At 48.6% G+C, this 19,007-nt stretch overlaps 7 protein-coding genes and 1 non-coding gene across 8 annotated transcripts; 6 read left to right on the top strand and 2 right to left on the bottom strand.

Annotated features, from left to right (window-relative positions):
* Nucleotide 1: 1 nt before the first annotated feature.
* F4817DRAFT_367791 (Calcium/proton exchanger) lies at nucleotides 2-2,493 on the top strand (the record flags this gene model as incomplete). The annotated part of the gene is made up of 7 exons (XM_049307172.1): nucleotides 2-284; nucleotides 352-563; nucleotides 633-866; nucleotides 922-1,410; nucleotides 1,463-1,574; nucleotides 1,625-1,710; nucleotides 1,763-2,493. The coding sequence occupies 7 exons, from the start codon at nucleotides 2-4 to the stop codon at nucleotides 1,871-1,873; spliced, it is 1,527 nt and encodes a 508-aa protein (XP_049155907.1). The 3' UTR covers nucleotides 1,874-2,493.
* Nucleotides 2,494-2,640: 147 nt separating this feature from the next.
* Nucleotides 2,641-3,935, top strand: F4817DRAFT_360961 (glyoxalase I; the record flags this gene model as incomplete). The annotated part of the gene is made up of 6 exons (XM_049306340.1): nucleotides 2,641-2,687; nucleotides 2,748-2,776; nucleotides 2,848-3,299; nucleotides 3,396-3,553; nucleotides 3,612-3,670; nucleotides 3,760-3,935. The coding sequence occupies 6 exons, from the start codon at nucleotides 2,641-2,643 to the stop codon at nucleotides 3,933-3,935; spliced, it is 921 nt and encodes a 306-aa protein (XP_049155906.1).
* Nucleotides 3,936-4,132: 197 nt separating this feature from the next.
* Nucleotides 4,133-6,351, bottom strand: F4817DRAFT_347457 (MFS general substrate transporter). Its single transcript, XM_049304550.1, has 4 exons — nucleotides 5,481-6,351; nucleotides 4,907-5,380; nucleotides 4,713-4,854; nucleotides 4,133-4,646 (listed from the first exon to the last, which is right to left on the bottom strand). Exons 1-4 carry the CDS (start codon nucleotides 5,888-5,890, stop codon nucleotides 4,245-4,247), a joined length of 1,428 nt encoding a protein of 475 aa, XP_049155905.1. The 5' UTR covers nucleotides 5,891-6,351; the 3' UTR covers nucleotides 4,133-4,244.
* On the bottom strand, nucleotides 6,352-8,827 carry F4817DRAFT_347450 (MFS general substrate transporter). Its single transcript, XM_049304549.1, has 7 exons — nucleotides 8,716-8,827; nucleotides 8,239-8,660; nucleotides 8,137-8,177; nucleotides 7,982-8,079; nucleotides 7,582-7,922; nucleotides 6,919-7,526; nucleotides 6,352-6,862 (listed from the first exon to the last, which is right to left on the bottom strand). Exons 2-7 carry the CDS (start codon nucleotides 8,470-8,472, stop codon nucleotides 6,619-6,621), a joined length of 1,566 nt encoding a protein of 521 aa, XP_049155904.1. The 5' UTR covers nucleotides 8,473-8,660; nucleotides 8,716-8,827; the 3' UTR covers nucleotides 6,352-6,618.
* On the top strand, nucleotides 8,826-11,494 carry F4817DRAFT_347449 (amidase). The gene is made up of 3 exons (XM_049304548.1): nucleotides 8,826-10,591; nucleotides 10,660-10,765; nucleotides 10,827-11,494. Exons 1-3 carry the CDS (start codon nucleotides 9,176-9,178, stop codon nucleotides 10,946-10,948), a joined length of 1,644 nt encoding a protein of 547 aa, XP_049155903.1. The 5' UTR covers nucleotides 8,826-9,175; the 3' UTR covers nucleotides 10,949-11,494.
* Nucleotides 11,098-11,188, top strand: F4817DRAFT_t133. Its single transcript has one exon. It is a non-coding gene; the product is annotated as a tRNA-Tyr (tRNA).
* A 192-nt stretch (nucleotides 11,495-11,686) lies between the features above and the next one.
* Nucleotides 11,687-12,699, top strand: F4817DRAFT_225777 (uncharacterized protein). The gene has a single exon (XM_049298870.1). It carries the CDS (start codon nucleotides 11,934-11,936, stop codon nucleotides 12,546-12,548), a length of 615 nt encoding a protein of 204 aa, XP_049155902.1. The 5' UTR covers nucleotides 11,687-11,933; the 3' UTR covers nucleotides 12,549-12,699.
* A 3,349-nt stretch (nucleotides 12,700-16,048) lies between these two features.
* On the top strand, nucleotides 16,049-18,081 carry F4817DRAFT_225709 (cytochrome P450). The gene is made up of 4 exons (XM_049298869.1): nucleotides 16,049-16,470; nucleotides 16,530-16,892; nucleotides 16,948-17,796; nucleotides 17,864-18,081. The coding sequence occupies exons 1-4, from the start codon at nucleotides 16,156-16,158 to the stop codon at nucleotides 17,993-17,995; spliced, it is 1,659 nt and encodes a 552-aa protein (XP_049155901.1). The 5' UTR covers nucleotides 16,049-16,155; the 3' UTR covers nucleotides 17,996-18,081.
* The last annotated feature ends 926 nt before the right edge of the window (nucleotides 18,082-19,007 follow it).

Below are 19,007 nucleotides of genomic sequence, written 5' to 3'. Positions count from 1 at the left end.
GATGGATCGTGATTCAGCCCTACCGAGTATCCAATCCCAAATCCGCAAGACCGTAACAGGCTTGACTCACTCTCACCAGAATGGAGAGCCGAACGAGACTACATCTCTGTTAAGAGGTAACGGTCACTCCGTCCAGAATGGCTCCGCTCACCAGAACGGACACGGTGGTGGGGCTTGGGAGTTCTTTTTCAATTCGCAGCACACGCCCGGCACCGAGAACCCGAAGCCATGGGTCAAGTATCCGGCCCATGCGTGGCATATCACCAAAGCTACTTTATTGAGCAGTACGTATACCAAGCGAATAAATCCGGGGGAGACAGGGATGTATGTGTAGCTAAATCGACTCTGTAGGTCCGGTCAACATTCTTCTCGTCGCAGTGCCAATTGGTATTATTGCTGGTCAAACCGGTTGGGATCCAGTTGCCGTATTCGTCATTAATTTTTTCGCTATTATTCCGCTAGCTGCCGTGCTCTCATATGCGACGGAGGAAATATCAGTAAAACTGGGCGAGGCTCTGGGTGGCCTGCTCAATGCCACTTTCGGCAATGCTGTGGAGTTGATTGTAAATAAAAAAACGGCCCCCAACCCGCCATTACTTGCATGATGACATTTATTAACGGCTTCCCTGCAGGTTAGCATTATCGCATTAAGAGATAGACAGATCGAGGTTGTCAAGTCGTCTATGATTGGTTCGATCCTATCCAATCTGCTCCTCGTCATGGGTATGTGCTTCTTCTTCGGCGGTATCGTCAATATGAGGGACGAAGAGGGTCATGGCCAGGAGCAGTCTTTCCAGACAATCACTGCCCAAACGACAGCCTCTCTCATGACCCTGTCTGCTGCTTCTATGATCCTGCCTGGCACTGTAAGTACTTCATTCTATTTTGTAGAGGTCGGTCGGAGATTAATATGGAATGTAGCTATTTATGATCATAAATGGTACCGGCGGAGACGATAAAGATGCGCGTAATCAAATCGTGCTGTCGCTTTCTCGCGGCACCGCTATCATCCTGCTGCTTCTTTATGTGCTATACCTATGGTTTCAGCTGAGAACACACCACGAATTATTCAGCGCCGAAGCGGCAGTTGTATCGGAACCCACGCAGAACGGAACCCAGCTTCCTACCGAAGCCGCGGCCGAAAATATCCGGCCGGGGTTAGCTCAGGGCCTTGAAGAAGAGTCAGAAGAGGAGGTGCATATGAGCCCATGGTCCGCCGGTGCGGTCCTAGTCGTCACAACTATTCTTGTCGCTATCTGTGCGGATTATTTGGTCGAGAGTATAGATGCTCTAGTGGAGCGTGCCCATATCAGTCGCAGCTTCATTGGTCTTATTCTAATTCCTATCGTGGGTAATGCGGCGGAGCATGTTACCGCCGTCGTGGTGGCAGTAAAGAATAAGATGGACCTTGTAAGTATTGCCCTGGGAAACTTGAGTAACATGGAGCTTACTTGTCACGCAGGCTATGGGAGTTGCTATTGGTTCTAGCATTCAGATCGCTCTGTTCGTGACACCATTCCTTGTTGTTCTCGGTTGGATTATGGATAGAGAGATGGACTTGCACTTTGAGACCTGTAAGTTGAATATAATTCTTACTGCTGTCTCCTGAACTAACGAAATCTAGTTGAAACGGTCTCATTTGCGCTGGCTGTGCTGGTCGTAATCTACACGGTCCAAGACGGAAAATCTAACTACCTCGAAGGCGCAATGGTAATGTTACTGATTTCTATTAAATTAATTAGATGTACTAATATTATTTTAGTTAATGGCGCTTTATGTCATCATTGCCCTGGCTTTCTTTGTTACTCCCAGCCAGTACTTCAACAGCGACTGGGTCATCGGTAAGCTTGGTGGTCTAGTCAGCTCGACATGATAGATGTTCTCCTATTTTCGCAACCCGTCCTAGAAGGGCGCGGATCGCAGTTTTACGTTCAACTTACCCCATATATGCATACCTAGCGTACCGTAGTATCGGATTGTATAGCGTATCGCACTCCGAGCGTCCCTCGGATCCCATGTTCTTATAGTCATTCAGACGGTTTTTTTTTCTTTTTTTGTTGTTGTTGTTCTGTATATGTATATTAGTGGAGTTAGGGTTGAGAAAAATTCAAGGCGCGAGCTGTGTGCCTGGAGTTTGGTGGCACATGCGACTAGAATACAGAGACAGAATAGGAGTTTGTTATGTCTTGGAAATGGGCGGCTATTCCCTATCGATTATGCGAGTTATCTATTTACCTAACATTGATTCATGTGCCTGTTATTGAAACATGAAGGTATTCAAAAGTACATGGATACATTGTCTCTACACTAGTGTACCTAGGTACTAACCCCTGGCTAGCATCGGTGGAACTCGAGATCCAACGTGGGGCTGGAGGGGTAACTATGACAAACGTCATTATTCTGGAATCTGAACGCTACCTAAAGACATATTCTTTATCGGTACTTGAGAATGCAGATTAGTTGCACAGTTACCACGGCTAATAGAACACCTCCCACTACATGTCTTGTCTCCGCGGCTTGTACAGGAGCACAACGCGATCATATATACTACGTCCATCTACTCTTGGTCAGCCATCTAGGCAATTTCAGATATCCAACCAATCCTTTAAGACTATAAGTGCTTGGCGCACATTTGCGACAATGGCGACAACTACGGACACGAACAACTACAAGTTCAATCACTCGATGTAAGCTAACGACCCCGCCTTCAAGAGGACAAGCTACTAAACGCAGCAACGTGACCATAGGATCCGAGTGAAGGACCCCAAAGCATCCAGTATGACACTACCGCACCGCATAAGCCCTCAGCCGCCACAGCACAGACTAACCATGTACCTATCACCACAGTCAAATTCTACGAATTCCTAGGCATGAGCGTAGTCAAGCACCTACAATTCCCCGACGCCAAATTCGACCTGTACTTCCTAAGCTACGACGGCCCAACGGCGCTCTCGCACGGCAACAGCACGTTCGACCGGCAGGGCGTGATCGAGCTGACGCACAACTACGGCACCGAGAACGACCCGGACTACACGGTCAACAACGGCAACGCGGAGCCCCACCGCGGCTTCGGGCACGTGTGCGTCGCCGTCGACCATATCCAGGCCGCGTGCAAGAGGCTCGAGGACGCGGGGTATCGGTTTCAGAAGAAGTTGACGGATGGGAGAATGAAGCATATTGCGTTTGCGCTGGACCCGGATGGCTATTGGGTGGAGATTATTAGTCGCAGGAGGGGGTCGAAGGGTGCGGAGGATCCGGAGGAGCAGGGGGTCGAGACGGATGTTGGTACTTATCGCATGGTAGGACTGTTCTCTCTCCCTGTTCTTCTCTTTTCTTTTCGATAACCAGTAACGAGCAATAAGTAATGTGCATGTATGGCTAACGCAAGAGCATAGAACCACACGATGATCCGGGTCAAGGACGCCGAGAAGTCCCTTAAGTTCTACCAGGACGTGCTAGGCATGAAGCTGTTCCGCACGGTCGAGCAGTCCGCTGCCAAATTCAACTTGTACTTCCTCGGGTACCCCGGCTCCAAGGGCGTTCCGGAGGACGGGTTCACGGCGGATTATGAGGGATTGCTGGAGTTGACGTGGAATTATGGGACCGAGAAGGATGAAAATTTTTAAGTATCATGATGGGAACTCGGAGCCGCAGGGCTTTGGACATATTTGTGAGTTTTACTTCCCTTATTTTCTTCCCATTTTCTCATCTTTAGGGAATAATGCGTGTCAGTTTTGAGGGTGAACTAACACAGGATAGGCGTTTCGGTCGATAGTCTAGACGCAGCGTGCTCGAGGTTCGAGAGCCTGAATGTTAACTGGAAGAAGCGGCTTACGGACGGGCGCATGAAGAACGTTGCTTTCTTGCTTGATCCCGATGGATACTGGGTCGAGATCGTGCAGAATGAGCGGTTTTCCGGGCAGGAGAACTTTTAGGTCTGGTGACAGTGAATTGTAGATAGATAGCGGGGTTATAATCATTGCTATCGTGAGCTGTTAAGCATGGCGTGGAGTGTGGTTAATTGGAGTTGAGGAGGTCACCTAAAAGGGGGCGAAGAAAAGAATGATCTGATAGTCGGAAAGCAAACAAATACTCAGCTAGGGGCAATATACACATATATAAACGTTGGTCAAGACCAACTCCTGTTTGATGTACTACGTCACCGGTCCATCAAGGTACTCGTTCTATCGTCGCTATAGATTAGCACGTTCCAAGGGTCCCGGGTAACCAGCTTAATGGTCGACCTAGTTATGCTGTCCTTCCTCATCCCTCTGAATTCTCAACCGCTCAGCTCTCTCCCGCTCCTTCTCCTTGTTCTTGAAGAACGCGAGCAAGCCCAAGTCATATAGTATTTTCAACCCTCCCGAGGCGACAAATGACACCCAGAATAGATTTCGATCGACCAGTATACCTGTCAGCAGCGGGCCGAGGCTCTGTGCCGTAGTTTTGACGACGTTCACGGTCCCCATGACCGCCGTCCGTTCCGCGGGCAGCACGATAGTGGCGAGGAAGGCAGAGCGTGGTCCCATGTCCATGGACTGAGTGCTCGCGTTTAGGATGAGGAAAGCTAGTGCTAGGTGCATGTCGCTAGGGACACCGAGGAGGGCACGGAATATTTGCGAGGGGAGGTGTGTGAATATCATTGTCTTGGAGTGTCAGCATTAGGGGATATTCATACGAAATACGGAGACTGAAGAAATAGGGGGGCTTACATTGACATTACCAAACCGCTTAGCTAGAGAAGAGGCAACGATCATAGAAGCGCCTGAGATCGTCTGGGTGACGAAGAATATCGAGCCTAGCTCTCCCTCTTCGATGTCGAATTGAGATTTGAAGTAATACGTGATCCAAGATCTAGCAACATTTAGTCGGATAGTCACGAGGTGAAACGGACCGGTTTACTTACAATGGAGCGAGCCCAGAGCCAAAGGAGTCCAAAGCAAAAAGAAGGCACAGCGTCACCACTACAGGGACGCTCTCCTTACTGATGTCTGGGAACAACGCGCGCAATCCCCGTTTAGGAGGTATATTAGCCTCTACGCCGCTCTCTAACAACGGTCTCGTCTCGTCATTTCGAGCACGGTTCTGTGCCTGCTTCTTCTCCGACTCTACGGTGTGACTCAGGAGCAGAGTCAGAGTTAGTTTTAATAAGCCGAGAGCAGCATATCCGAAGTAAATAGCACGATACGCGCGAACAAAATCCCACCCAAGAGTTTCCGTCAGATGCTGGAGGATCCAGCCACACGCCATGCAGCCGCATGCAGCACCGACGAGACCTAGGAGACTGTACCAGGCGTAGATGTCGCTTCTCTTCTTAGGGTCAGTTAGCTGCGCTACGATGCTCTCCTCGATGGCGCGGAAGGGGCCGATTTCGTTGCCGCTGGGAGATAGGTCAGCATTTCAATATTCTGATATGACCTGTATGTATTATATAGAGAATAAAAGAGAGGGGAGGGAGAGGGACAGATTCAGTCTCTTACCTCGGACTTATAACCCCCACGACCGCTGCGACGAGAAGCACCCAGTACGACCCGAATAAAGCGAACACCACACCACTAGCACTCATCAGCAACGCACCGAGCGCAAGGACTGCTCGCCTCCCTAGTGCGTCGGCGAATAATGTCAAAATGAAGCTGAGACACACGTCGCCGGCTAGGGTCAGCGTCATGAATAGCCCGATGTCTGTCTTGGGGATCCCCAGGGCGGAGAGATACGCGACTAGAATGAGCGTTGATATCCCGTATGCGAACATGCGCGTGAAGCGCTGCAGGCAGAGCAGTTTGACGTCTCGTGATGAGGCGTATAGAGATAGGAGACCTGTCTCCTCGAGGACGTGGCCGAGAACCCCATGAGGCTTTGGGGCCTCGGTAGGTGGAGGGGGTGAGGACATGGTGCCGGTCGGTAGAAGAGATATATATATGGGAGGTGAGGAAAGGAAAAAATTTCAAACTAAATAATCGTTTAGAAGGAGTATTATGTGACTTTTATAATGCAAATCCGAGCTATATTAGCGTCTCGTTGAGCGTAATCGAACATATATGTGTGTATTTCCGAAACTACGAGATGCCTCGGAGATAATATCGGTAGAGGGTCTTGTTAGTTTAGACGAATAAGCCGCTTATATTCCAAGATATTAAGGTGTATACGCTCATATAAACACCCGGGCAGCACTAGCCAGGCCCTGGGATTTGAATTTTGACGTGGTATAGGCAGACTTGCTGCTCTGAATATACGGGCAAACCTGACAGTCGTTGAGATGTTGTCGTCAAAGCTCGGGGTTCGAGCTTGTCGCCTTCCAATTGGCCAATCAACGACGACCGATAGAAGATGATCCCCGCCGCGAAATGATGAGCTTAGGAAGTAGTGACTCACTTGCAGGGGACGACGCGTAGAGATACTGGGAGACGCGCTAGCATGGATAGCATCATATATACCTAGTAAATATCCTCCTTAATGACCTATCTTCATCGTGTCACCGCTGGCGGGTTCGTATTCGTACTATATAGTCTATCTCGATCGACATTCGCAAACAGCTCCCCTATTACAAAATCGTTCAAGGACACACATTTACCCTTCGTTAACTTACAAGAGGTAGTTATAGTCTCATTCACGACGCCTTCAAAGCTTATATCGGAAGTGTTTATTCTCCTTATCGGTTAAATCCTCGAAACCCTCAAGCAATTCCGCTTCTGTCACCTCGTTGTGGAGAGCCAGTCGGTCGCGTTCCCTATTGTCAAGCCAACACCACAGTGTGTAGAGCCCTTGGAGAAAGACGACGGCACAATAAGTGCCAAGGAGGCCTTTAATTGCGGTTGGGTACCTAGGCGCCTCCCACGATAGGAACAAGTGAGGGCCGATAATACTACATTCCTTGATGTTAGCCGCTGTTTTTCTCGGCGTTTCTGGTCTCGAACTTACTTTCCAACGACGAAACAGACGAAATAAATCCCTATCACGGTACTCCTCTTAGTATGCCCAGCTACATTGAGACCGGGAATTGTCCAGTTCAAAACAATGGGCGATCCAACGACGAATTCCAGCCAGCACATAGCGACAAGCGCATACCGGTGCTCGATATCAATGGTCAGGATACCTACCAGTCCAACTATGCCAGGTAAACATCCAAGGATGATAGCTACGCCCACCATATTCGGGAGTTGCGAGAATAATCCTAGTGAAATACAAGCAACGACTTGGACCGCGCCTCCTGGTGTCTGTAACAGAGATGTTCTGAGCGCGTCGAAGTTGAACCCCTTGATTATAGCGGACATGAAGGTGGTTATAGCACCGTTGAGGATTCCGAGTCCTATTCCAGTCAGCCACATCAAGTAGCATTTTCCGTCCAGCAGGGCCTCCTTGACTTGGTATGGCCGAAAAGTTGCGTCCTTGAGGCCAATCTGGTTGTTGGAGACACGCCAAACAGCAACGGCACGTTCATATTCTGTCAGCATCTTCGCATTGTGTGGTCCATCGGGGAGGTAGAGCAAGATGACAAACCCCCATATGAACGTGAGAGCGCCGACTATCTAGACATACTTCGCATTAGCCCGTCCCGCAAGGAGAATAGAAAGGGGCTCCTACCAGGAATATTAGTTTCCATTGCGCTATCGCCAGACCCTCAGCAACGCCCGAGGCGTAAGCGAGTAAGGCCCCGAGGATGTTTGCTAGGCCATTCGTACACAGCCAAATGGAGCTTCTCAAGGATTGCTCTTGACGAGTCCATAGCATCGAAGTCAGGAGCACCCACGCAGGCGAGATACAACCCTCAAGCATGCCTAGAAAGAATCGGACAGCAAAGAAGCCGCTGAAATTAAAAACCGCGGCTTGGAGCATGCAGACAGCCCCCCAGACGAATAACATGCCACCGACCAGTTTTCCAATAGCGACGCGTTGTAGCAGTAGGTTCCACGGCCACGCTCCGCCTTGACGGTTGGTATTAGTTTTTCATCTGATACGCTAAGATTTAAGGATTGCCACGTACAGAGCCAACCAAAGTAGACGGCTGATGCGACCCAGGAGTAATCGTCCCCAGTCATCTTCGTGTCTCCTTGTAAGCCATATGCGTTCGAGTAGTTGAGACTGCGATTGCCTCGTCAGTATGAGAACCCAATAAGAAGGTGTCAGTGCCAACCGTACGTCTGCTTGTCGAGGAATGATAACATGTACGTGGTCATCATCTTCACCCGGACCTTATGTTAGGAGCAAATAATATAAAATGCGTTGATGTTGTCATCGTACCATGGGAAGCACCAGGAGATCCAACTTCCATCGAACTTTTATGGCGTCTGCTTCAAGTTGCGCTCGGTCGTATTGCAACGACTGCTGCAGCATGTCTTTGCCTAGCTGGTTTGGATCATTTCGTCGGTGTATCAAGTCCCCCAATATGTTCTTCTTCGGCAATACGAGGCCCGTCCCTTGTTCTGTATCAGAGGCCACGCTCTCGGCAGCGGGGCTGTCTTTTTTCTCCGACATTGTTGTAATACCTTAGATGTCCAAGGATGGGTTCTTAGAAGTAATAGAGAACTATTAGAATTCGGGAATGCCAAAGGGCATGTTAAATATTACTCCGCTCTATCCTAGCACTTGGCTGTACTTGGCTGAGATAGTTGTGATGCTCTCTACCCCGAATTGTACCTGGAGCCTGGTATGCTGATAAGATCCTTGCTCTATATTAGTCAGAGTATGTACAAAGGTGACGCTCGAAATTATTCACACCGAAGTCTCACGCCCAGGATTGTTATCAAAAATGGGTATAGCGATTGCATGTTATATCTAACATGGTATACCGCACTTGGCTCCGCTACATATTCTTTCCTGGGTTGTCATTCTATACCTAGATAGAAGAGATAGACGAGCAATGCTTGCTGATTACCAGATAGGCAATCCCCGATGCCAAGAGATATGATTATCTTGCGTCGAATGTAACGATGGGGTAGGAATAAAACAGGTTATACATGAGGAGTTACTGGTATAGTCCCCAACTATTCGGATCTAATGAGGTTTAAGTCTATTCCCTTAATTCCTTCCCCCACTCTTCAGAGTTATACCGCGACATAGCGTCTCGAGGGCTGCATGAGATACTCATATGAGGGGTCAAGCTTATAAGCATCTCTCCACTTAAATACTTTCTATGTAATGTCTATTATTAGATAGGTAGGTAGACAAACGTTTGAATATGGGCAGTATTGAAGAATCAACGACTAAGTCCTGGCAGGAATTGCAAGCCGCAAAAAAAGCTGAGCAGGATTCAAGAATACCAGCAGAATGGAAGTTGAAACCGGAAGACATTCCGCCGGAGGACACAGTTGACCTCCGCCCCTTTGTTAACACATACAATATATTATCTCCGGCTGAGCTGGCAATTACAAGTGAGGAATACGATGCAACATCTTTGGCGGCCGCCATTGCCACAGGCAAATTCACAGCCGTAGAGGTCGTGACGGCATTCTGCAAACGTGCTGCGATAGGCCATCAGCTCTGCAACATGCTGACGGAAATCATGTTCGCGGATGCAATAGAGCGAGCCAAAGAACTAGACAACATCTTCAAAAGCACGGGGAAGGTAGTCGGACCTCTGCATGGGGTTCCTATGACTTTTAAGGAGTGCTTTCATTTCAAGGGGTACGACTCGACGAACGGGTACATGTCTCGGGTCTTCCAGCCGGCCGACCGCACGTCACCTTTACCGGAACTCTTGCAAGCTGCTGGGGCGGTAATCATTTCCAAGACGAATGTACCACAGACGATGCTGGTTGCGGAGAGCCATAATAATGTATTTGGGCGCACGAAGAACCCCGTGAACTCCCGCCTGACATGTGGTGGAAGTAGCGGTGGCGAGGGTGCAAGCCAGGCCTTTCGCTGCAGTGCTCTCGGCGTCGGAACTGACGTAGGCGGATCGGTGAGGATACCGGCTGCTTGTAATGGCGTCTATGGGTACAAGCCAAGCTCCGGGATCATCCCCATGATCGGGTATTCCTACTCCGGCTGGACGGGCTCCAACACCGGGATTCCGGCTGTGACCGGTCCTTTGGGTCATTCCGTGCGTGACCTTGATCTGTTCACTCGCATTGTCAGGGACACGAAGCCTTGGAATTTTGACCCTGCCGTCATTCCGAATATCATGGAACTTGGCACCACAGCGACGCGGAAACCCATCGTCGGTGTTATCCACGCATCTGGCCTTACGCCTCACCCGCCGGTCCGCCGGGCCCTACGAGAAGCCGTAGCCAGGCTCTCAGCAGCCGGGTTCGAGATCAGGGACTTCAATCCGCCGGACTTCATCGGCATCCGCGATATATCAGAGCAGCTGTTCACGCTAGACGGGCTCTCGTTCCCAAGACAAGAATTCGCCAAGTCGGGCGAGCCGATCGTGCCTAGCGTCAAGAAGATCGGGTTCCTGGATCTCCCGCGGAAGACCCAGGAGGAGGCTTGGCAGTGGAATACCAAGAAATTGGGGATTCAGAAGCAGATGCTGGATGAGTGGCAGAGGGTGGGTTGCGATGTCGTTCTGGCTCCTGCTGGTCCGCATACGGCGGTGTTGCCGGGGGATTGGACGAGCGATATTTACACCGTGGCTTGGAATGTGGTCGATGTAAGGCTTTTTTTTACGAAGTAATAAGTTATTGACATAGGTCGCTTACATGGCTATTTCCATTCTAGTATCCTGCTATCATCATCCCCTTCACGCATGCCGATCCGGCTCTCGACCCCGTGGATGCCGAGTTCAGGCCTTTGCACGATGTCGACCAGAAGAACCAGGATATGTGTAAGCAAAACATTTACCTACCATGCTGTATTATGGTTAGTTAATAGTTGACATATCACAGATAACCCGGAGCTTTTCAAAGGTGCGCCTGTGGCATTGCAGATTGTTGGTCCGAGATTAGGGGACAAGCAACTACTCAAGGACGTCGAGCTCCTTGACAGTGTACTGAACGGTACTGCTTGATCCACTTGAATTCTCGACGTGTTTGATCTTTGGCCTACTCGCATCTGTCTCTTGTTGGCATCTGACCGCAGGATAGTGCGTTCGTTGCTCGGCCACCAGCTTTTCCAGCTGGTCTTAAAGCAAACTAACGAAGGTATCTTTTATTAGAACCCTTGGTAGTCTAGTTGGTTATGGCGTTCGGCTGTAATTGTGAACATGATTGTTACCGAAAAGTCACCGGTTCGATTCCGGTCCGAGGGATCATATTTTTTTGTTGTCATGTTCGTGTCTGTTACTGCTTGTGCTTGTGCTTGGATCCGGGCTTTGATACTCTAAGAAGTGTAATAGTAGCGAGGGCTAGGGTTAATTAAGCCTTTATTTATTTTAGTCTTAGTGCAACGTCTAGCGTCGAATTGTAGCCTTATTTTCAGCTGTGGATTTTCTATGAGCTAAAAAGGGGGTAAATGTGAGGCTACTTTTGGGGTTGTTGGATTTATAAGTCGCATGCGAGGATGGACATCTAGGATTATCTAAAGACGAATATGAGACTTGACTTTTGACGTGTCCGCATCGATGCAGCTCGTTTAATAAAACTAGTTACGGTAGTTAACAAAACTTCGCCCGGAGCATGTGTTGACGTCACAGAATGCGCGTTGCATGCATTTAGCCGGGGCCGGTTCCGACTTGTCCGTTTGTAAACGGGAAGGCTCCCGGGCCCTTGCATTAGGTAACAAACTTCGTATTCACATCCAAGGAATCGGGAAAGCGATATGTAAGAACTTTAACTTTTATTTTTATTGGGTGTTACGTCCCTGCTCAACGTTACTCGGTAGGTGCTTATAATGAGAAGGTCTCGATGCACAATAGGTAATACTGCATCGTACCCCCGAATGCCGTACTACGCAAACTCGCGGCAATTAACATATCCTCAAATTTGCATCGATATTGACTCCTAGTGTAAAGTAGCACCAACTAATAAAACGGGAAATTCACATCGACCGGAAGGATGCAGCTTCTCGGGAGTCTCGGGATCTTGACGGTTGTCCTCCTCTGGCAAACCAGAGTCGCACTCTCATACGACACCACTCCATTCATCGGACCGCTCGACCCCTGGAAGGTAACCCGGCTGAATATCACGGCTCCGGAGCCCGGCCGCTCGGGACCCCTTCACATTGACCTGGCGATCTCAAATCCCAACAAGGTCTCAGCGGGCACAGCGCCGCACGCGGATGGCGGTGGGTACTTGCCGTTTGACCCAAGCGCTGCGAACTGCACCGTCGAGAGCGCGGACGGGGGCACAGCTGTGAGCGACACCTGCATTGAGACGACGCACTACTCGTACGGGGTATGGTCGGTAGATTTGCTGCCTGGAATAACTACCTATATTGACCATCGGAGCTTCAACCTGAATTTCACGCTGAACTACAACGTTACTCGCTGGGGATGGGTTCTATACAAAGTATATGAGGGTACGGGACACTTCGAAGTCGGTGGTAATTTGGAAGACGGACCCTGTGATGATGTGAGTGGGACGTGCTTGTTCACGCTGAAGGCAGATAGCACGCCGGTTTTGATACCGCCAACGATGACGGCTTGCAAGGGGACTTGTAAACTGAATTAGTTGGGAGGGGAAGATTGCCTGTCTTGTGGTTGGTGAGGATGGTTACTAGACACCTCTTTTGTGAAGCGAAATAGGACTAACGAGGAAGTATCACCTACAAAACCCTCCTAAATAATTATTTTGCAGAGTTATTCACATACGTATTTATTTCCTAAGGTTTCAAGAAGTGAAAGTTTGACTAGATGCTAAAATATCTCAGTAAGGGAGAAGCTTACGGGGTAGGGGCTAGATCAAGTTACTGGATTCTCGTAGAAGGGAAAGGGGAAGGGAACTAAAACTTCCTGCCATAGGTACGGTTTCTTGTTGGGTTTAGACGGGGACCATTTAAGTTCCGATTGATTGTTTCGAGGCTAGGCTATTTGTTCCATTAAACAACGCATGATGGGATACAGAAGTCTCCTATGAGTGACAAAATTCGAGCCACTGTTCGCCGAGGCAAAGTGCGTAGTGGTCTATTATAATGACAAACGACTGACTAGGTATATAAGGTACATACCTATGCTTGATGATAGTGTTACAAAGCGCTCGTAACTGAGGACTTGTGTTACTGATGACGAGATTCTAGAATCGAACTTCCTACGAAGAGATACCTACTCCTTCCTAAAGAAGGGATAAACTAGTAAAACTATTTTTTTCCGGGAGTTATCAACCTGAACCTCAAGTCTGATAAGTGAGTAGTTAATACATCTACCACTCCTTCAAAATTAGCAGTAATTTTCTCCTTCTACATATTCGAGCTAATAATTGCAATCGTATAGCCCGTTGAATATAATTAACCCAAGTTGGGCATTGTCTTGGGGGGTCCAATAACTCCTGATGAATAATACCGAGCACTAGGCGAAGAAAGGAGCAACTAGTCCTACTTATTCTTAATAAAAATACAGTAGATTTAATTCATACTTCATTGAAATAAAACCCTCAGAGCTTCGTTGCCGTGGGTATTTTTTAGCAGTCTGAGATAGCTGAGATTGCCATCCCCTCAACGTCGTTCACGGGTCACCCTTAGGTTGTTCTAGAGCTCTAATACATGCAGCATACTTAAAAAACATTGGATGCCTGTATTAGGGATTATTTTATATTTATAGGGCACTGCAGTTGCTCTCGCGAGTCTAGAGCCTAGACGCGTACAGTGCCGCCGGCAATGCGAGTTGAGCAGATTTTAGAGAGCGCTATAGGCGCAATAGACGCCTGGCGGGATATCACTTCTGCCTCATTGTATATATAGAACTCACAAATATACGGCTAACTACCGAACTTACTACGCTGAAACCTAGCAAGTAGGAAGAGAGCGAGTGATCTGATCGAGATAACTCACGCGTGGACGAGCTTATGAATTGATAGCCAGCCGCGAGCACCAACGGCAAATCCCTCCTTATCGTGAAAATACCTAACCCACGACTTTCCAAAGCGGAGGCGCTTATTATCAATGAATGAAAAACCACGCAATACACCGCCGGCAGCTCTCGAGCGTGACTAATAAGGCTTGTACGCGGTCTGGAAAAATACGGAATTTTAATGAGCTGCATCCGGTGGGTAACACGACTTTAAGGTTGCAGTTGTGTTCGAAAAGCAAAAAGGTCTAAGCCGGTGAAGGGGTTGATATCAGGCTATAATGGGGAAGAAAGGAGGTATTTATTAACTGAATATGCGCATATGTTCTTATACAGACATTATATAAGCGAGATCGGATTTACTACTTCTTATCGGATACGGGTCCATGTGGCTGAAGGTTCTTACGTAAGGGAACAGTCACCGAATTTATTAATTCGACATGCAGGTCGCACGTGGTCCGACTATATTTTTTGCGCGGTAAAACCGCAGTAGAAATGGGAAGAAGTTACATAGGAAGGAGAGAGTTAGGTATACATAGAAATTATGGGAAGTTATGGGTCTCTACATCTGCCGAGTTGCTATTACCGTTATTATATCGTCCCCACCTCACCGAATCTGTCGATGGCTCGATTTGGTTAATGTCTGAAACTTACTACGAGATTCCCTTCGTCATTACAACTCGGCAGTTTTAATGACCCATTTCCTGCGCCGGTTAACAACACCATCACCATTTACCATTACCAGACAACAACAGGAATCCCACACGCCTGGTCTCGGACGTCAGATTTATTGTGTGGTCTAGAATCTAGATCCTGCTCGGCTTGCAGCTGTGGCTTTGTGTATCATGGTAGCATATCATGTAGGTATGATGTACGATGTATGATGTATGATATATGATGTATGCTACACACGACTATGCAAGAATACCTAACGTCTACAGACAGACACACACACACACACACACACCTGGCCCTACAATTAGAAATTCCATCTCAATTTTACGAGAATCAAACTACATCATACACCACCGCGGTATCATACCCGTCTGCAATGCTGCTATCATCTCGATAGGCCGCCTTCCATTTATGGATGTGCCGAGGCTTACAGACGCCACCTTCGTCGCCTCTTGAGCTAATTACCATCTCTGGTTCGTCATGGATGAGAGCCGCATTGCCTGCCCCCTGCGCGCTTAGTTGCCCTCTTCGGCGCCATTTTCAACGAGAGCTACTCTATTCGCCCAAGCGGATGGCGGATAGCGGAAAGCGGACTTAAGCTCCCTAGGACAGTGTTGAGAGGGTAATATATACGCCTCGGGTTTCCAAGAAAGTTCCCGAGACGGTTACCGTGTCACCAACAGCGCCCTGGTCAACCCAAGCTACATCAGTTGATCATCGCGGATATGACCCGAAACATAACATATTCTCCGGCTCGCGCTATCGTGCTCTTGTTTGATTATACCTGCGAAACCATTGGACTATCCATCTGCCGAAATCACGTCTAATACAGCCCCAAGCGCAGATTCGAGCTATTCACGTGTCTACTCACTTGGCGGTCATGGGTTTTCTTGTCGATTTCCCCAATTCAACACTAGGCCAGGCACTTGTTTCCCCCGCTCACCTCGTTTGATGGCCTCGTCGACAGGGCCCCCTTTCCTCTCGGGTGGGTCGGCGGGGTCCCCAGAGTCTTGGGTCTCTAGTAGCCTGGCTAGTTCTGAGCGGAACCTCAAGCAGGTATGGGGATGATCTCACAGGGACCGAGAGGCGCCGGGGAGCTGGTTCAAGCCACCGCAACGCCTTGAAGTACCGTCACAAGCGTAACGGTTCATATATCATATATCTAAATATTAAGTACGAGTGTACCTTCCACCCTCAAGCCGTCTCCCGCCATTTTAATCGAACAGGCTAGCCGCAGGTACTGGGAGTCTTTATCCTTGGTCGAATCATCGTTTGATAACGCCGACATGCCCGTGGGATAACCGACAAATAGGACCGCATATATACCCACCTTGGCACACGTTGTCAGCAGTCCCTGATATTCGGCTTCGGCGTTTCTACTTCTCATATTCCCAAGGGTATAGGTGCACCCAGGGTTTCTTGTTTTGGCTGTATTTTCAGATCGGAAACTCTCTACGTCGATAGCTAGGAGTATCTAAAGGTTCCAATAACCTATAGGCTCTTACAGATTTCCCACCGTGTTTGGAGAGTGGAAGTCTGCTATTATCCGTTCCGCTCTAACTTCAGTTTATCTCGCAAAGAGCAGATGAACCCCTGGGGCAATGCTGGGACTGGAGAACTCTGTGATTGGGAGCTTCGTAGCTCACTTTTGGTTACCCCTAATCGTTTCAGCAGTTCTCACATGGTTGGTTAGGAATCGGTACTACAATGGCTTGAACAAGTACCCGGGACCCTTTCTGGCTTCGTTGACAGACTTGTGGCGATTTTGGGATGTTTATGGACAGCGACCTGACATGACACATCGAAAGTTGCATGCGAAATATGGCGATGTAGTACGTCTGGGACCTAATTCTCTGTCGTTTGCGGACCCGAAGGCCCTCAAGACAATATACGGTCTTAATAAGGGATTTATTAAGGTACGAGCTCCTTATACAACTTCCGGTAGGAGGTATCAATTTTTAACACTTTCCATTAGTCCGACTTCTATGTTGTCCAGCAGTCAGTAGTCAAGGGAAATTCTCTTGCCTCACTATTTAGTACGACGGACAACAACTTCCACGCCCAATTCAGACGATGTGTCAATTCGGCCTTTGCTATGTCTGCTCTAGTGCAATACGAACCTTTTGTTGACAATACGACTAAGTTGTTCCTTAAGCAAACGGAGCACCTCTTTGCTGGGAACCCGGAAGGGTGCGACTTCACACGATGGCTTCAATTCTACGCTTTCGACGTAATTGGCGAGATCACTTATAGCAAGCGCCATGGATTTGTCGAGAAGAACGAGGATATCGATGGCATAGTTGACTACTTGGGGAGCCTGTTCCTCTATGTTGCGCCGGTATGTTGGAACTTGACGTGGGACGGTATGAAAGGGTACTAATACACTTAATCAGATCGGCCAGATTCCGTGGCTCGATCGCGTCTTCCTCAAAAACCCCATCTACCTCAAGCTCTCCCAATGGGGTCTCATTGATGCGACTTTCCCTGTTGCGCGGTTCGCGCGTGCTCGCATGGCTGAGCGTCTGGGACCTAATCTTTCAGGCGATCCTTCCAAGCCTCTTCTTCCGGTCTCCACCGAAGGCAAAGCCGAACCCAAATCGCCCGATCTGCTATCCAAGTTCCTCGCTTCGCATGATGCCCGACCGGAGTTCATGAACGATACTCTAGTGCAAACCATGGCTGTGTCCATGGCATTCGCCGGCTCCGAAACGACCGCCATCTCACTAGCTAGTGTCTTCTATTACCTGCTACGCAACCCGTCTGCGCTCTCGAAATTGCGAAAAGAGCTCGACGACGCTGCTTTGACTGGTATCTTCAGCGATTACGAAACGGGTCTTGTGACATGGACCGAGAGCCAGAAGTTGCCGTATCTTGACGCTTGCATTAAGGAGGCATTCCGGCTACATCCGGCGGCTGGCTTGCCGCTCGAGCGCATCGTTCCCGAGCCTGGCGTTGAGATTGCAGGTCATTACGTCAAGGGCGGGACCATTGTTGGCTGCTCGGCGTGGATCATACATCGCCGACCAGAGATCTGGGGCGAGGACGTTGACACCTTCAGACCTGAGCGGTGGCTAGTCGATGAGACACTCACAGGCGCCAAGAAAGAGGAACAGGAGCGTCGGATCCGTGAGATGAATGGAATGATGTTCCAATTCGGCATGGGCGCCCGCACGTGTATAGGAAAGAATATTAGCTTGTTAGAGATCTACAAGGTCGTCCCAAGCTTGCTCAGGCGGTTCGATGTAAGCTTCCCCCCCATATCCTCTAATCTGATTAGCAATCGTATCCACTACTAACACCCGCCCGCAGATCCAATTCAAGGACCCCAACCAGGAGTGGAAGCTAGTGAATGCGTGGTTCGTCAAGCAGCAGAACTTCGATGCTATGTTCGAGGTGCGGGATCTGGTGAAGCCCCTGAATGAAAAACTTGCCTCGTCTTAAACTATATTGCGTAATGGAATGGGTCGAGCCGAGTGGAAAATAATGAATGCTTTGTATATACTTTCTCATGATTAGGTCCGCCAATGAGCGTAATAGATTTGCTTCTTGTTGCTTTGATATGCTTGGGGAAAATTTGCTGTAGTGTGGGGAAGTACAAATACTCAGGCTGCTCCTAAGGATTAATGTGAATTGGTATAGTTGCTCTAACATAACATCGTAAAGTGATGTTGTCGAACATATAAGCCCTGGTTGCATGCTTGCAATCGGCGGCGTCGCCATTTTGATTGCGACAGATGTTTATTATTTCATCAAGACTCTTTATTGCAGCCGACAGTGACATGAAGTACGAAACCCAACAAACAAAAGTTATCAGCAGGTTAAAAAGGGGGTATCGTCCATTTCAACTACTAGACAACCTGACTACTACAATATCCACATAACGTAATCCTTAGAGAAAGCGAAGCAAAATAACGTTAATCAATCAAAACGGGCGGGAAAAATATTTCCTTCGGCATTACCCTAGCACGCAGCTGGCTGTTCCGCACAACTTTCCTATTCTTCTCATACACATCAAATCCATGCCATGCCATGCCATGTCCTCCCATCCCGGGCGCGACGACTCACAGTGAAGATGAAGAAAAAAAAGATAAAAAAAAAAAAAAGGTCGCGCCCTTCCCTTCCCCCCTAAGGTATCTGTATCAGGACCCTTTCCCCTCCAAGAAAATATTTCATTACAAAGCGTGTCGGTTTCCGAATAATAAGTGCAAGTTCCCGATAAAAAACGGCGTACGTTTAGTAAGGGTTAGGCCCGGGCGAAAAGGTAGCGGTGGGCGAGAAAAATTGGTTGGATGGCGTATCCAACGTGTTGGCGTTGAAAGTTCGTGGCCGAAATAAAGTCATCAGAGGGCGAGTCATGCTAGGAGCATCATCAAAAGCGTGGAATGAAAGAACCGCTATAGTATCGAGAAGGAATTTCTCGTCATAGCCGACTATCGTTCAGTTCCAGCTTATG

This window comes from Daldinia loculata, assembly GCF_022478755.1.
Source record: "Daldinia loculata strain CBS 113971 unplaced genomic scaffold F4817scaffold_54, whole genome shotgun sequence".
Classification (NCBI taxonomy): Eukaryota; Fungi; Ascomycota; class Sordariomycetes; order Xylariales; family Hypoxylaceae; genus Daldinia; species Daldinia loculata.
The sequence above is the reverse complement of the archived record's forward strand: the minus strand, read 5'-3'. Positions and strand labels throughout refer to the sequence as shown.

Coding starts and splice junctions, on each gene's coding strand:
- F4817DRAFT_347457 (XM_049304550.1), bottom strand. CDS start 5,890: ATGTCCTCACCCCCTCCACCTACCGAGGCCCCAAAGCCTCATGGGGTT. Junction 5,381..5,480: donor GTGGGGGTTATAAGTCCGAG/GTAAGAGACTGA, acceptor CCTATCTCCCAG/CGGCAACGAAATCGGCCCCT. Junction 4,647..4,712: donor AGCGGTTTGGTAATGTCAAT/GTAAGCCCCCCT, acceptor TGACACTCCAAG/ACAATGATATTCACACACCT.
- F4817DRAFT_347450 (XM_049304549.1), bottom strand. CDS start 8,472: ATGTCGGAGAAAAAAGACAGCCCCGCTGCCGAGAGCGTGGCCTCTGAT. Junction 8,178..8,238: donor ATCTCCTGGTGCTTCCCATG/GTACGATGACAA, acceptor GTCCGGGTGAAG/ATGATGACCACGTACATGTT. Junction 6,863..6,918: donor GTCTGTTTCGTCGTTGGAAA/GTAAGTTCGAGA, acceptor CAAGGAATGTAG/TATTATCGGCCCTCACTTGT.
- F4817DRAFT_347449 (XM_049304548.1), top strand. CDS start 9,176: ATGGGCAGTATTGAAGAATCAACGACTAAGTCCTGGCAGGAATTGCAA. Junction 10,592..10,659: donor TGGCTTGGAATGTGGTCGAT/GTAAGGCTTTTT, acceptor TTTCCATTCTAG/TATCCTGCTATCATCATCCC. Junction 10,766..10,826: donor CCAGAAGAACCAGGATATGT/GTAAGCAAAACA, acceptor GACATATCACAG/ATAACCCGGAGCTTTTCAAA.
- F4817DRAFT_225777 (XM_049298870.1), top strand. CDS start 11,934: ATGCAGCTTCTCGGGAGTCTCGGGATCTTGACGGTTGTCCTCCTCTGG.
- F4817DRAFT_225709 (XM_049298869.1), top strand. CDS start 16,156: ATGCTGGGACTGGAGAACTCTGTGATTGGGAGCTTCGTAGCTCACTTT. Junction 16,471..16,529: donor TTAATAAGGGATTTATTAAG/GTACGAGCTCCT, acceptor ACTTTCCATTAG/TCCGACTTCTATGTTGTCCA. Junction 17,797..17,863: donor GCTTGCTCAGGCGGTTCGAT/GTAAGCTTCCCC, acceptor ACCCGCCCGCAG/ATCCAATTCAAGGACCCCAA.